General features: G+C 46.3%; 2 protein-coding genes across 7 annotated transcripts in view; one reads left to right on the top strand and one right to left on the bottom strand.

Annotated features, from left to right (window-relative positions):
• The window catches only part of ASTN2 (astrotactin 2), a 693,046-nt gene that overhangs the window by 164,923 nt on the left and 513,701 nt on the right, over positions 1 to 14,422 (bottom strand). The window lies entirely within an intron of this gene.
• TRIM32 (tripartite motif containing 32) lies at positions 1,582 to 9,779 on the top strand. The gene is made up of 2 exons (XM_081179748.1): positions 1,582 to 1,803; positions 6,943 to 9,779. Exon 2 carries the CDS (start codon positions 6,996 to 6,998, stop codon positions 8,940 to 8,942), a length of 1,947 nt encoding a protein of 648 aa, XP_081035874.1. The 5' UTR covers positions 1,582 to 1,803; positions 6,943 to 6,995; the 3' UTR covers positions 8,943 to 9,779.

Genomic DNA, 14,422 nt, shown 5'->3' with positions numbered 1-14,422 from the left:
AGGAGAGTTTCTGCTGAGCAGCTGCTAACATGCTTGCCCCCTCCAAGCACCCCAACAATGCCAACTTCTTTCACTCAAGTGTGCACCTAGAGTACTGAAGAGTGTGTTTATAAGACTTGAAGCTGAATAAAACTGCTAGCAAAACACTTCATTTTTGTGTTGTACTTACTCTCTTATACATCACTTTAAACCTGAATACTAAAACCTCTGTTCAGTGTTAAAAACTCAGATATATAAGCTAGGTGCCAAATGGTTCCTTAAACCAAGGTTGCAGTCACCAAAACTGAATGTCTAGTTGCTATTTTGGGGCAAGTGATGGATTGACTGTGAATGATTCTCAGTTAAACACCTGGCTAATTCAGATGACAACCTTAAACTAGATTAAGAGCTCTGATAACTTAAATAATAAAAGTCACATGGTCCAGGGACAGTCAACATATATATATATTGGCCTATTCCAACCTCTTTTACTTAATGGTGACTGCTCCCAGGCTGCACAGAAAATGCATTTTGGTTCCAGAAGTTCATTCCGATTGTGCAGATAAAATACAACTGATTGTATTCTGCAGGATGGGGTATTAGTGTGTGGAAACAGTCCAGATCTAGTGATTCCCAGATGGAGATGTCAGGGGCCCAGGCATCTTCACTTAATCATAAGTGGTCAAAAGGCAGGTGCAAAATGTGCCTGGCGCCTGGCTAATTTCGAACCCTGCCTCTATTGCCATTGTTAAAAGTGGAAGCACAGAGATACCAAGATGGTATGGACTGGTCAGATCTTGTGGGTGTGAGCTCATTTGGCAGGAGCCATGGGGACAAGAGCTTAGGTGGCCACTGAACTGAAAAGTTATGGGGAAGACTGGAACATGCTTTGTGGTGGGCAACCCACCTCTTCTCCCCAAAACTGCCTCCATCTTTCTCTCAGCTGCCCCCCTCCCACCACGCCACCCAACCATTCTTCTCTCATTGTAAGCCTCTCCCCAAGCACAGCAAAAATGTGTCCAGAATCTCAGCAGAAGAGCAAGCAGCTGGTGGAAAGGGGTGGGTGGGTGGGAAACACAAGCCATGGAATGGGTTAAGCCCACACTCCTCTGTCCACAGTTTCTCCCTTGCAGATCATTCCTTTTAAGCTATTCTCTCCCAGAACTGTCACCGCGCTCTGGGCTTTTGACATCATACAACAAAATTGTTCAGTAAACCCAAGCTCAGAGGGAGCCAATGCAACTGAGAATTCTGGTTCAGATCAGTCAGCTTTAAATCTCCTCTGTTGGCTGTGTTTGTTAGGTTTTGCCCTAGTGCAAACATCTGCAAATGAAATTAATTGGAAAACAACAAAATAGAGTAAATGTACTTTTTTAGGGTGGGAGAGAGAAACAATTGTGACAAGCAAATTATACTCCAGCACTAATTTTATTCAAATTGGGCCCTACCAGGAAATTGTACCCAACTGATTCAGCTCACGCTTAGCACAGAGGGAAGTGAAAATAATATAGTGCTGGTCTCCTTCAGACTTTAGGTTTTTGTCTTTAGATTTAAATTTCTCCTGTTAAGAGCTGAATACAGCTTGGAAAGTGTTGGGCTTATTACTACTTTGATAATGAATATACCTCCTTATTGCTAACCATGTTTCTTGTAGTATCTAAAGTACTTTCTGAGGGCAGGGTGGGGGCAGCTTGAAACTTGCTCATTAACTGCGATTTTCTTTCCCCTCTCTTTGCCTCTGTGAATCCAGGGAACTGCCTTGACACGAGACACACAAGACAAAGGCTGCTTAGATGTCATTACGGATCATCTACCACAAGTGAGGTAAAGACCAAGTTGGCTGTGTTGCTGAATTATTTCCAGTAACTGCATCCGAACACGCAGGGGGACGGACACACACACACACACAGTATTTATGATGTGAATTTAGTACCAATAAAACGGTAACACTACTTAGTTTCACCAGTCACAAATCTGCCTTGTTATTAAAACCGATTGCCGTTTATTGCTAAGAAGTAGATCTCTGCAGAATGTGGCCAGTGTATTATTTAATAGTGCCCTGGAATCCTCCATCCCCTTCTGGTTATCTAGAAATTCCCCTGCACTTATGCCTCTTTGCAGTCATACTTTGTAGAAAGCTGATAAGCAGAAGATGTGCAAATTCATTGTTTAACTGCAACCCACCCCCCACAAACAGCTAACTGTTTTTGTTTTGTAAAAGCCCAGAGCCCCCTCTTTTGTTAAAAAGCCACCAACTTTCTCATTCTCCACTTTTCGGAGCTCATTTCAGATGCTCCTCTGTGCAATTTACCAAGCCAAGAATCCACAAAGAAACTCACACATCTGCTAGTCTTGTACATGTGCAGATAACAAGCAATGTCTCCTGGAAGCGCATTTCCAGAAAGTTCAGTGTCTTGCAGCATCCATGGAAAAATCTAATAATCAGATTCTGCTTGGTAGCAGGTTAGGGAGTTTTCACCACTCAGGTATTAAAGTTGCTATGATAGGTAGGGCTGTAACATTATGGGCTGCAGATGAGGACCCACACAAAGAAAGTAGTAAAAACAGTCCCTGCACATAGAAAATCAGTATGCTGGAGAGAAGACTAGGGCAGAACCCTTCACCCTGACATGCTAGCTTTCTATGGGTAGGGATTTTGTTGCTCTTGTTCTAAAAATATTTATATGGAGAAGCATTTGGGCACATGGGTCCCCTATCTGCTTTATGAAAGTGCTCTAGTCCTTCCCAATTTGGAAGAAAACAAGGCTTCTGTCTAACCCAGGGGTTGCCAGTGTCATGCATCTCTAGCTTCATGTTTTCTAATAACCCCAGTGGTTGTGCAGGATTTCTCTCACCCACCCTCCCCTCCTTTAATGACCAAGCATTTGGAACATAGGTAAAGATAAAGGGACCCTTGACCATTAGGTCCAGTCGTGGGCGACTCTGGGGTTGCGGCACTCATCTCACTTTATTGGCCGAGGGAGCCAGCGTACAGCTTCTGGGTCATGTGGCCAGCATGACAAAGCCGCTTCTGGCAAACCAGAGCAACGCACGGAAACGCCGTTTACCTTCCCGCCGGAGCGGTACCTATTTATCTACTTGCACTTTGATGTGCTTTCGCACTGCTAGGTTGCCGGGGGAAGGGACCGAGCAATGGGAGCTCACCCCGTCGCGGGGATTCAAACCACCCACCTTCTGATCGGCAAGTCCTAGGCTCTGTGGTTTAACCCACAGCGCCACCCACGTCCCTATTTGGAACATAGGAACTGCCTTATAGCAAGTTAGACAATTGGTTCACCTAGCTCAGTACTACACCACCTGCTGGTATCTCTTTCGTCATCAGCTCCCTGATCCTTTTAGCTGGAGATGTTAGGGATTGCACCCAAGATCTTCTGCATACAAAGTTTGTATTCTTGCGCAGAACTGGAAGCTTTCCCAATTGCAAATCCACGAGAAAGACGTAGACCATCTCTATCCTACCACATAATGGCTTAATGATGCCACCTGTTTTGTGTGGCTCTTTTTCAATGGCTTTCAATGGCTTAACTACTTTGAAGACAGCACAGCTGGAATCCCGAGAATGCAGAGTTTAATATAAAGGAAAGGAATAGGGAAGTGGTTTGGGAGCCTGGATAACAATACCGTCTCATTAGATTGACTATACAGTATGTGCAAGATATCTGGCTGTTACAAGACTCATTAAGGATAGTTGAGAAGGGAAATTACATGTATTTTACCAAAAAAATGCCCATGTGGAGGGGGTTGCTTAGGAATGTGACCCTGCACAGGGAAATGCACAGGATTTTTGCAATCATTTTTTTAAGCACCTGATCAACCCCTGCTGTACCAGCACTGATTGGAACACTTGAGGCATGAAAGCATAAAGCCTGTTAAGAGACATCAAATCTATGGTTTTTGTTGAAGTTTCTTGCTTTGAAAGATTGTTTTGGGTGACTAATACCAGGAGTGGTATATTGCCCTCACCGAGTCCATTTCCTTTGTTCTTCACATTTTTTCCAAACTCATCTCCTCAGTAAGCAGTGTTACGTGGTCTTTGACGTGTAACCTAAGAGGATCTTTATTTTGCCATTCCTGATACCCAACAAATGGTACAGCTCCACAGGGGTGAACAAATGTATGTAAACACATGAGCCTCTGTTATATGGAATCAAGGCACTAGCCCAGTACCGCATGCTCTGACTGGCAACATTGCTTCACAATCTCTAACCTTAATCCAGGTAGCATGAAAACTCCCACTGAGTGATGGCCTTCCTATTCTGAAGCTACATTACAATGAGCCAGATCATCGGTCTTTCCTTCCACTCCACTTTTAAGTGGCTCCACAGGGTCTCAAGCACTCTTTCACACTAAACCTTTTTAACTAAAACCTGTATATGTTGCATGCAGAGCATGCCTGCACGTACCTAATCCAGTGCTGTATGTTGCTTACTGACAGCAGACGCTAAGGCTTGATTCTGGGACTCCCCATGAGCAGAGCTCTGGTGTTGAGCTATGCTCCTCTTATGAACACAGAAAACCATCTTATCTAGCTCATATCTGTTTGTTCCTAACTGGAAGCAGTTCTCCAGGGTTTCAGTCAGGAGTCCTGTCCCCTGCCCCATCTTACCTGAGGCTGGTGACTGGACCTGTGTCTTGAGGTACACAGATCGTACGCTCTACTCCTGAACTATGGTCATTCTCTCCTGTTATGAAGGCACTTTCTGCTGTGTCAGACCACTGCTCCACCTAGCTTAGTATTGCCTGCACAGCCTGGAAGGAGCTCACCAGGGCTTCAGACAGGAGACATTCACAGCCCTACTACCTTCAGTTGCTATTAAAGATTGAAGCTGGACCTTTTACATGCAAGTCAGATGCTCTACCACAGAGCCATGGCTTTTCAGAGTGGCTCTCTAAAAACTGAGGCAGGCATCTCTCCCAGCGTTGCAATTTCACATCTTTTAAGGATTCCAGAAATTGAATCCAAGTCCAATATGTGTGTGAATCATGCGCTCTCTACATAGCTCTGGCCCCTCACCAGCTACATGCATGCTGCTGAAGCTGTGTGAAGGTGATCTAGTCCTTAAAAGAATCTGTTCATTCATGCCACCCCCACATTTCCCCTCCCAAGCCTGACTAACCCCCAAAATTGAGATATTTTGCCCCAAAAATATGAATCGGTGTTATAGGTTGTACCCCTCCACTAAGTTACACACAGAGTAGACACACAGAAATTAACCAGGTAAGGGGAACCTTTGCCCCCCCCCAGCTGTTGCTGGACTAGAACTCCCATTATCCGTGTCCATTGGATATATTTGCTGGGGCTGGTGGGAGTTAGTTCAGCAACAGCTGGAGGGCCAAAGGTTCCCCAAAGCTCAAATCAACCTAAGTTGGTCATGACCATTATTTTGGCCATGTCTTAGAAGAAATAACACTGCATCTCTCCATTCTCTCTCCCATATGTCCTTCTCATCTCATACTCTTTTCTCTGTTAGTCAATTTGTCCCCTCATTATTCTATACCATGCTAGGAATATGGTAACCTGCCTTGTACTGCAAAATATATTTTTCCATGTATCCTAGTAGCATCTGCTGTGAATGGCCTCCAGGATCTCAGGCAGAGGAAGATCTTTCCCATCACCTGCTAATTCAGGAGTGGGGAGCCTTTGGCCTTCTGCGTGCTGCTGACCTTCAACTCCTACTAGCCCTAGAAAGCATGATCAATGCCTAGGGATGATGGGATATGTAATTCCACAACATCTGGAGAGCCAAAGGTCCCCCATACCTGTTCTAATGGAGCCTTTTAACAGGAGCTGCCAGGGATTGAATTTGTGACCTTCTGCATGCAAAACAGGTGTGCTGGCAATGAGTTGCAGTCCTTCTCTCAATCCAAATCATGTTAAACAGATCTGATTTATTAAGGTGGATTATATTTAGCATCAGCTCTGAAGAGTAACATTCTGCTTGAGAGGCATTCCTACCTAGGTTGAACTAGATCAGGGGTCTGCAACCCAAGGCCCATGGGCCACAAGCGGCCTGTGGGGGTCGTTTAACCTGCCCATGGACCCCCGCCGCCCGCTCAGTCGGCTCCTGTGCGCCACGCTAAACCGGTGGGGAACAGAGCAGGGACCGCCTTCTGTGATGCTGTCTGGCCTCCCATTGGCTGCAGGAAGCTGCACATGCCTCCTCTGCACCAGAAGGAGTGCCAGAAATAGCGTTTGCACGTGTGTGCACTCAGGCCACCGCGGCGTCTGCGGGACCGTGAACCGCTCCAAGCCACAAAAACTTTGCTGACCCCTGAGCTAGATGCTCCATGCTAGCCTTTTACTTATTTGGCATGTGCAGAGCCTTTGAAAGGCCAGGGGTACATACTGTGCTCCTCTCAAAAGGCTGTTCCACATTCAGACCTGCTCAGTGCCAAGGCTGCTGCAACTTGCGAACTTTCCTTTCCACTTGGGGCAGTTCAGCTGTGAAGGTTAAACTTCCTATTTAATTGTACCTTTTGAGCCCATGGCTTTAATTAGAGTGACAAAAAACAAAGAAACAAACCCAAATCTGGGTATTGTGTGTGTGTGTGTGTGTGTGTGTGAGAGAGAGAGAGAGAGAGAGAGAGAGAGAGAGAGAGAACTGCAACCCACTCAAAGCTTGAAGGGCATGGTGGCCTAGAGGTGTAATGAAAGCAGTAGGTTGCATGCACTGGATTATTGTGAGATAATGGCTTGGCATAGGTAGAGGGATGCAGAAGTAAGGAATCTCTCACTTGGGCCAGTGAAAGCTCTTTCTATGTCCATTTTAGTCTTAGAAGCTCCCTGCTCCACACCAAAAATGTCATGAGATCTAGAAGCCTGACACTTTTTTTAAAAAAAGCAAAAAAAGCAGTGCAATTAAATCAGCCTGGTTCAGAATATTGGAAGGGCTAAGCACCCACTAGGACTTAAATATTTTATTCTTCTCTTTTCCCAAACAGCATCAAAAACATCTGAGATAAATGCAGCCACTCTTGACCTCACCTGCAAAGTCATGGCTGCTGCCCCTCATCTCAATGTGGACGCACTCCGTGAAGTCTTGGAATGCCCCATCTGCATGGAATGTTTTACCGAAGAGTACCTAAGGCCGAAACTGCTGCACTGTGGGCATACCATCTGCAAACAGTGCACTGAGAAGCTCCTGGCCAACAGCATCAACGGGATACGATGTCCCTTCTGCAGCAAAGTCACGAGGATCACCAGCTTGGCTCAGCTGGCGGACAACCTGACCGTGCTGAAGATCATAGACACAGCGGGACTCAGCGAAACAGTTGGCATCCTCATGTGCAAGGCTTGTGGGCGGAGGCTCCCCAAGCACTTCTGCAAGAGCTGTGGCATGGTCTTGTGTGAATCGTGCAAAGAAGCTGAGCATGTGCAGCAGGGGCATGGCGTGGTTGCTATCAAAGAGGCAGCCGACGAACGGAGGAGGGAATTTGGGGCTCGGCTTGGCCAGCTGCGAGAGCTCATGGGGGACCTGCAGAAAAGGAAGGCAACTTTGGAAGGAGTTTCGAAAGACCTCCAAGTAAGGTACAAAGCCGTCCTGCAGGAGTATGGGAAAGAGGAGCGCAAAGTCCAAGAGGAGCTTGCTAGATCCCGAAAGTTCTTCACCACTTCCCTCTCTGAGGTGGAGAAAGTGAACAGCCAGATCATGGAGGAGCAGGCTTACCTGCTGAACATCGCCGAGGTGCAGATTGTGTCACGGTGTGACTACTTCCTTGCCAAAATCAAACAGGGAGACATAGCCCTCTTAGAGGAAGAGGGTGATGAAGAGGAACCTGAACTGATGAACAGCCTCCCCAAAGAGCTGACCCTGCAAGAAGTTGAGCTCCTCAAGGTAGGCCATGTTGGGCCGCTGCAGATTGGACAAGTGGTTAAAAAACCCAGGAGCATCAATGTGGAGGAATCGCAGGTGGAGATGGTGGCAGTGGCCTCTGTCTCCTTCAGGGAGGCAAACGTGGCTGACGCAGAGGTCAGCTCGCTGCCCAGTTGCTCCTCACCCACCAAACCACGCATGCCAGAGGCAGCAGCCAGCATCCAGCAGTGCAACTTCCTCAAGAAGATGGGCTCTAAAGGCAGCACTCCAGGGACTTTCAACCTGCCCGTTAGCCTGCATGTCACGCCCCAGGGTGAGGTGCTTGTAGCAGATCGCGGAAACTTCCGAATCCAAGTCTTTACCCGCAAGGGCTTCCTAAAGGAGATCCGCCGGAGTCCCAGTGGCATTGACAGCTTTGTGCTCAGCTTTCTCGGAGCAGATCTGCCCAACCTGACTCCTTTGTCTGTCACTATGAACTGCAATGGACTGATTGGCGTGACCGACAGCTACGACAACTCTGTGAAGGTGTACACGATGGACGGGCACTGTGTGGCGTGCCACAGGAGCCAGCTAAGCAAGCCATGGGGCATCACTGCCCTCCCGTCGGGGCAGTTTGTAGTGACGGATGTGGAAGGGGGGAAGCTTTGGTGCTTCACAGTAGACCGCAGCATTGGGGTTGTGAAGTACAGTTGCCTGTGTAGCGCTGTGCGGCCCAAGTTCGTGACTTGTGACACCGAAGGGACTATCTACTTCACCCAGGGGCTGGGCTTGAACCTTGAAAACCGGCAACACGAGCACCACTTGGAAGGAGGCTTTTCGATTGGTTCCGTTGGCCCAGATGGCCATCTTGGCCGGCAGATCAGCCATTTCTTCTCGGAGAACGAGGACTTCCGGTGCATCGCAGGGATGTGCGTGGACGCCCGGGGGGACCTGATCGTTGCAGACAGCAGCCGGAAGGAAATACTGCATTTTCCAAAAGGGGGTGGCTATAACATCTTAATCCGGGAGGGACTCACGTGCCCTGTTGGCATAGCCATCACCCCCAAGGGACAGCTCTTGGTCTTGGACTGTTGGGATCATTGCATTAAGATCTACAGTTACCACCTGAGGAGGTACTCCACACCTTAAGAGGAAAAAGGCATGGTGTGTGTGTGGGGGGGGGGGGTAACACGTGTGTCCACGCAAGAGATTCCGTTGTTGTTCCTAGTAGACTGACTTGTGATTCAGTGCCATAGTTTTCAAGCAGTGTGCCACAGTCCTGGCTGAACTGGTGCAGCGGCCACCTTTTTTGTGTGTGCTCTTAGAAGAAAAGATAGGCAATCTCTGTGTTTGTGTGTACGCATTTTATTATTATTAAAATAGAAGTTAGCTAAGTAAATCTCCTGAGTAAGTGGAGAATGCTGGTAAAAGAGAGCTGGGATTTTTATTAGTCCTGCCTTGCACCCGTAGGCTCCACCCCCACTTTATGCCACTGCATGCGTATCAGGGCTCCAGCACCAGTCTCTTTTCATTGGCCTTTTCACCACAGTAGCTGGTAGTACTTTCCCCACTACTGAATCCTTTTAATTTCCCAACTGTGTTGGTGCAGCCCACCCATCACAAACACTTCATCACCACAGTCCTGGTTTGAAATCAACCCCCCTCCTCCCCAAACCAGGATCTCACCCATTCTTACAGTGCCAACAGAGCCCTAGCGCTCAACATGTGTTAATGTGTATGTGTGTGTGTGTGTGTGCAAGAGAGAGACTGACTTTCTGCCCATTGATCATTCTGAAGTTAGACTGCTGCAATTGCAGGAAACTTGACTTGAAGCTAAAACTGTCTCCTAGGATTCTATGTTCATGAACCTTTTGTTTTCAACAGCAGCGATAGCGTTGCTGGATGGGAACTGATCCGAGATTTGTTTTTGATTCATGACTTTTGTGTTGTCTCTCGCTTGGAAAAAAAAAATGTCTTGGAAAGCCATGTTTCTTGTTGATGTTTTTGCTAGGGGAAGGAGAAATTGGAAGCAAACAAGATCAAATCTGACAAACGATATGTTTAACCCTGCACCTTCAATATCCAGCATTCCACACCGCTGCACTGCCTGATGGGTTTCCACTAGTTGCACCATACGGAAAAGCTACTTGTCCGTAAGATGGGGGAAAGGCAGCTTTTTATTTCATTACAGGGGATCTCCCCCCGCCCCCCGCACGCCATTTCTTCACGTCTCAATTCCTTTCACAGCAAAATGCTATGTTGCCAGCGACGCCGCTAGGCCTTATTTAAGGTAACAGACGGGTTTGCGCATCAGCCAGTGGGCATAAGGCTTGGGTCAGATGAAGCATGAAACCACAGCTGGGTGAATTAGCACACCCTAGGCATGCCCAAAAAAGGACAAGAAACACACCCTCTGATGTAACCGAAATGTCTCAGAGAGAAAGGAAACCAGCTTGTTAAGCATAAATAGGACACAGTTGCCCAGCGTTAATCTGCCAGAATTAACGGTGTTCACTTCCAGCGGTGCCCTTGCAAAAATGCTGGGGCAGGGGAAATGATTTCAAGCTGGTTCTATAGTGGCTTGGATTGCTGGAGGGAGAAAAAAATTCACAGCTCGCCAAAGCTCCAGTTATCATGGCCCTTGCATTCTCAACGTGGGCTGGGGAAGGCCAAGGTACTGCATATGGGTTTGTGCTCTGGCTGTGCCAAGCAAGAGTGGAGTGTTAATTGGTCTGAAATGCTTTGGATGTGACAGGTATTATGTAGAACATAGAGGATCACTACGCTCCCACTGTAGTTGCAAGAGCTGGATATATAGATACCTTTCCTACTAATTTACTCTTGCGAAGAGGGGGACTGGCAGGCTGCTCTCTCTTCAAGCTTCCTTTTAGTTTTTCCCAAAGACAGTTCAGGAAAGGCAGGGTTACAGTTAAGGTGATGGATACCAAAAAAAGTGAAGGAGTGTGAATAATTAGGGGGCACAACCCAGACACACACACACACCTAAAAACACCACAGATCTTATTCTGTGCTAGTGTGGCTCTGTAACTCTGTCCTAAAGATCCCAGACTCTGCACTTGGAATGAATTTTGCAGACTGTGTTTGTTTGTGTTCATTCTCTTAATGACATGCAGAGTTGTGTGATTTTTGTTAAGTGTGTGATGTGAAGAGAGTAGAGGGGAATAATATTCATATAATAACGATTATGATTATTTATTAAATTTATATACCGCCCCATACCTGCAGGTCTCAGGGTGGCTCACAGGATAAAATCAGAATATAAAACCACAAAATACATAATCAAAATAAAAACAAAAACAACCCAATAACACACACACACACATTTTAAAAGGGCATAGTTAGGGAGAAAGAAGACCTGGATGATAGTATTGGTGAGTGGAGAACTTGTCCCTCTGCTATTGGGACCCTTACCCAAACCTTATCTTTTTTAAAAGCTGCTCTATTTCCATGTTTTATCATCATGAGAAACAGAACATTGTTTTAGCTCCAACATAAGCAACCTTTTCATGATGGACTGCACATGAGATGCTACATAATGATCGAAAGCACAGTGAAAGGGTACTATTTTTATTTTTAAGATAGATTTGATTGCAGCCAACTATTGCTTCTAAATAAGGTGGATTGTATTTATGGTAATATCCCAAATAAAGCGACAGTGACCCGCAATCCCAGTTGTGTGAATGAAATGGAAAGCTGATGGTGTGGGCTGCCCCTTCCTGTGTGGGTTTTAGCTTTAATGGGTGGGTCCTGCCAGTGAGCTTTTATACCAAACAGAGAGACAAAGAATGGCTTCAGTATGTAGAAACAACTGAGATTGCAAATAATCACCTGGATTGGGGTATGTGTGTGTCTCTTCTGTCTAATTGCTGTGCTGCCTTCACCCACGGCCCTTCGATAAACATTACATTTATAGCTGCCGCCTATCAATATATATTTTTTAATATTTTTTTGCAATTTTGAAATGTTTGCTTTTATGAGCTGGCTGTTGCACACAGCCTGTGCCAGACTGATTCGCAGAAGCAATATTGTGTTTTATAAATAAGCACTTGCCGCATATGCTGTTCCAGGGAGCATCTTTTGTAGTCAATATCCCACTACAGAGAGCATTTGGGAAAGCCATAGGTTCATTTAAGTGGACTTAAAGCCCACTCTGTTCTGCTGACAGAGCACTTGACTGCCTTGGCTTTAGCCAAATAGCCACATTGCAGTTTAAGCGAAGCCCACCATCTGTTCCACTCTCCCGACAGCAAATGGGCAGAGGGAAGAGGAACAGCACATTTTAGTTTATGGTGCATTTGTGATTCACAGAGGTCCACCCCACATGCTCGCTGTATGGTGGGGGGGGGGGCTCTTTGCATCTGCTCTGCTGTCCTGTTTTCAGCACAGATGGAGGAAGACACAGGACGTTTCTACCCCAGCTGCAGTCCACGTGCCTCTCTTGGCAAAGCAGAACTCTCTGAATTGGCCTTTCCTGCTTTGGTGAGGAGAGAATCGCTTTTGCAAGCAGCTGCTAAGCCAGAGTTCTTACTGAGTGATGATTCACATGGGCTATATGTTTAAAACAGAAGCATACAACTTGAAACAGTCTTGGCTTCCCCCCAAAGAATCCTGGGAAATGTGGTAAGCTAAGGGTGTTGAGTGGAGAAGGCACTGGCAAACTACTCCAGTATTTTGCCAAGAAAACTCCATGGACATTAAAAAGGAGAAGCTTTGAGAAGAAAGTGAGAGTTTCCAAGGCATGCTCTGGTTCATGGGGTCACGGAGAGTCAAATACGACTAAGGCGACTAAACAACAACAACAAGGGTGTTGATAGTTGTTACGAGACCCCTGTTCCCCTCACAGAACCACAGTTCCCAGGGAAGAGGGAAATATTACGATTATTTTCATAAAATGTATATACACTCAAACCTCGGAACTCGAACGGCTCCGCTGCCGAACGTCTCAGTTCCTGAACGCCAAAAACCCGGAAGTGTTCCAGTTCTCAAACGTTCCTCGGAACTCGAACGTCTGACGCAACTTCCGCTTGAGGGCAAGAAGCTCTTGCAACCAATCAGAAGCCGCGACTCTGAACTCAAAGGTTTCGGAAGTCAGGCGGTCTTTCGGAATGGATTACGTTTGAGTTCTGAGGTTTGACTGTACTCAATTGTAATAAATCCTCAAAGCAGTTTACGAAAATATTGTTAAACCACTCTGAGAACTGTTAGCTCTGTGAGGGGAATAGCGAACTGCAGTTTAACAAGCTTCCAATTCCTTGGGGAAGTGATGAGCACTTAAAGTAGTATGATAATGATCTGAATGTATAATACAAACAGGGCTTACCACAGATCCATTAATTTCAAACAAATGTTGAATCATATCCTCAGCCCCTAACAGGAATGGCTCTGCTCCTTGGGTCCACTTTCCTCTTTCAGCTGAAATGAAGTGTTGTTTCCCTTCTGGACAGCTGAGCATGGTCAGCTCCCTTGGGGCTACATTTGGTTCCACACATCTCATCCCATTAAAGGTAAAGGGACCCCTGACCATTAGGTCCAGTCGTTACCAATTCTGGGGTTGCGGTGCTCATCTCGCTTTATTGGCCGAGGGAGCCAGCGTACAGCTTCCGGGTCATGTGGTCTGCATGACTAAGCCACTTCTGGCGAACCAGAGCAGCACACGGAAACACCGTTTACCTTCCCGCCGGAGCGGTACCTATTTATCTACTTGCACTTTGACGTACTTTCGAACTGCTAGGTTGGCAGGAGCAGGGACCGAGCAATGGGAGCTCACCCCGTCACGGGGATTCGAACCGCCGACCTTCTGATCGGCAAGTCCTAGGCTCTGTGGTTTAACCCACAGCACCATGTCTACACGTCTGTGTATGCAGGGAGGCACACCTAAGTGTTGTAGAAACCATTTTGAGTTTGGTGTGGGGGTGGCCCCTGTTTCGCTTCCAACACTGATAGGCACTCTTTCACCCACATTCGCTATTGGTATACACATATGTGGATTAATAAACAGCTGGGTAACTGTTTTGTCACTTGCACAAATGTGTTTTGCTCTGCCTTTTGTTTCTGGCTGTGTGCTTGAGGGTGCATTGTGTTTTTAGAAGGCTGAGTAATAGAGAGGAAATTGAATTAAATGTTCACGGCAAAAATAATAAGAAGAGAAAAAGCTGGTGTTATTAAAAACACTTCATCTCCTCTCTCGCCTCCTTCCTCCCCCTTAATGGCAGGTCTGTTTCACAAGGTCTTAAAAACAAATTATGCTTGGTAGGTAGGGAAGAAACAGAAGCATTCTCTCTTGTGCTATTAGGAGATGCAGTAATTGCAACAGCAGCAAACAGAAATTCCTGTGGGCGTACACAGGGTAACTTCATCAAGTTTGACTCCCTGCTACTCAGATATTAGGGGTTTCTTTTCCTTTATTGTATTGGCTCCTATTATTTCTTAAACACAAAGAGAAGCAGCCTGAACACAATCTCTCACTTTTTTGCAGCAGCTGCAGCAGAAATTTTAGGTAAAGGTAGGGCTATTTAAGAAACCCCCCCCCATCTCCTCTAAAGCATTAAGAAGCAAAGAATTCATATTTTGTCTATGTGTTTTGGATGTATAGGAATCTATCTTATACT

Source organism: Podarcis bocagei (assembly GCF_964188305.1).
Source record: "Podarcis bocagei genome assembly, chromosome: Z".
Lineage (NCBI taxonomy): Eukaryota > Metazoa > Chordata > Lepidosauria > Squamata > Lacertidae > Podarcis > Podarcis bocagei.
This window is presented reverse-complemented; position numbering and strand designations above follow the sequence as displayed.

What these genes read in the sequence shown, in the direction of transcription:
- TRIM32 (XM_081179748.1), top strand. Translation starts at nt 6,996, where the DNA reads ATGGCTGCTGCCCCTCATCTCAATGTGGACGCACTCCGTGAAGTCTTG.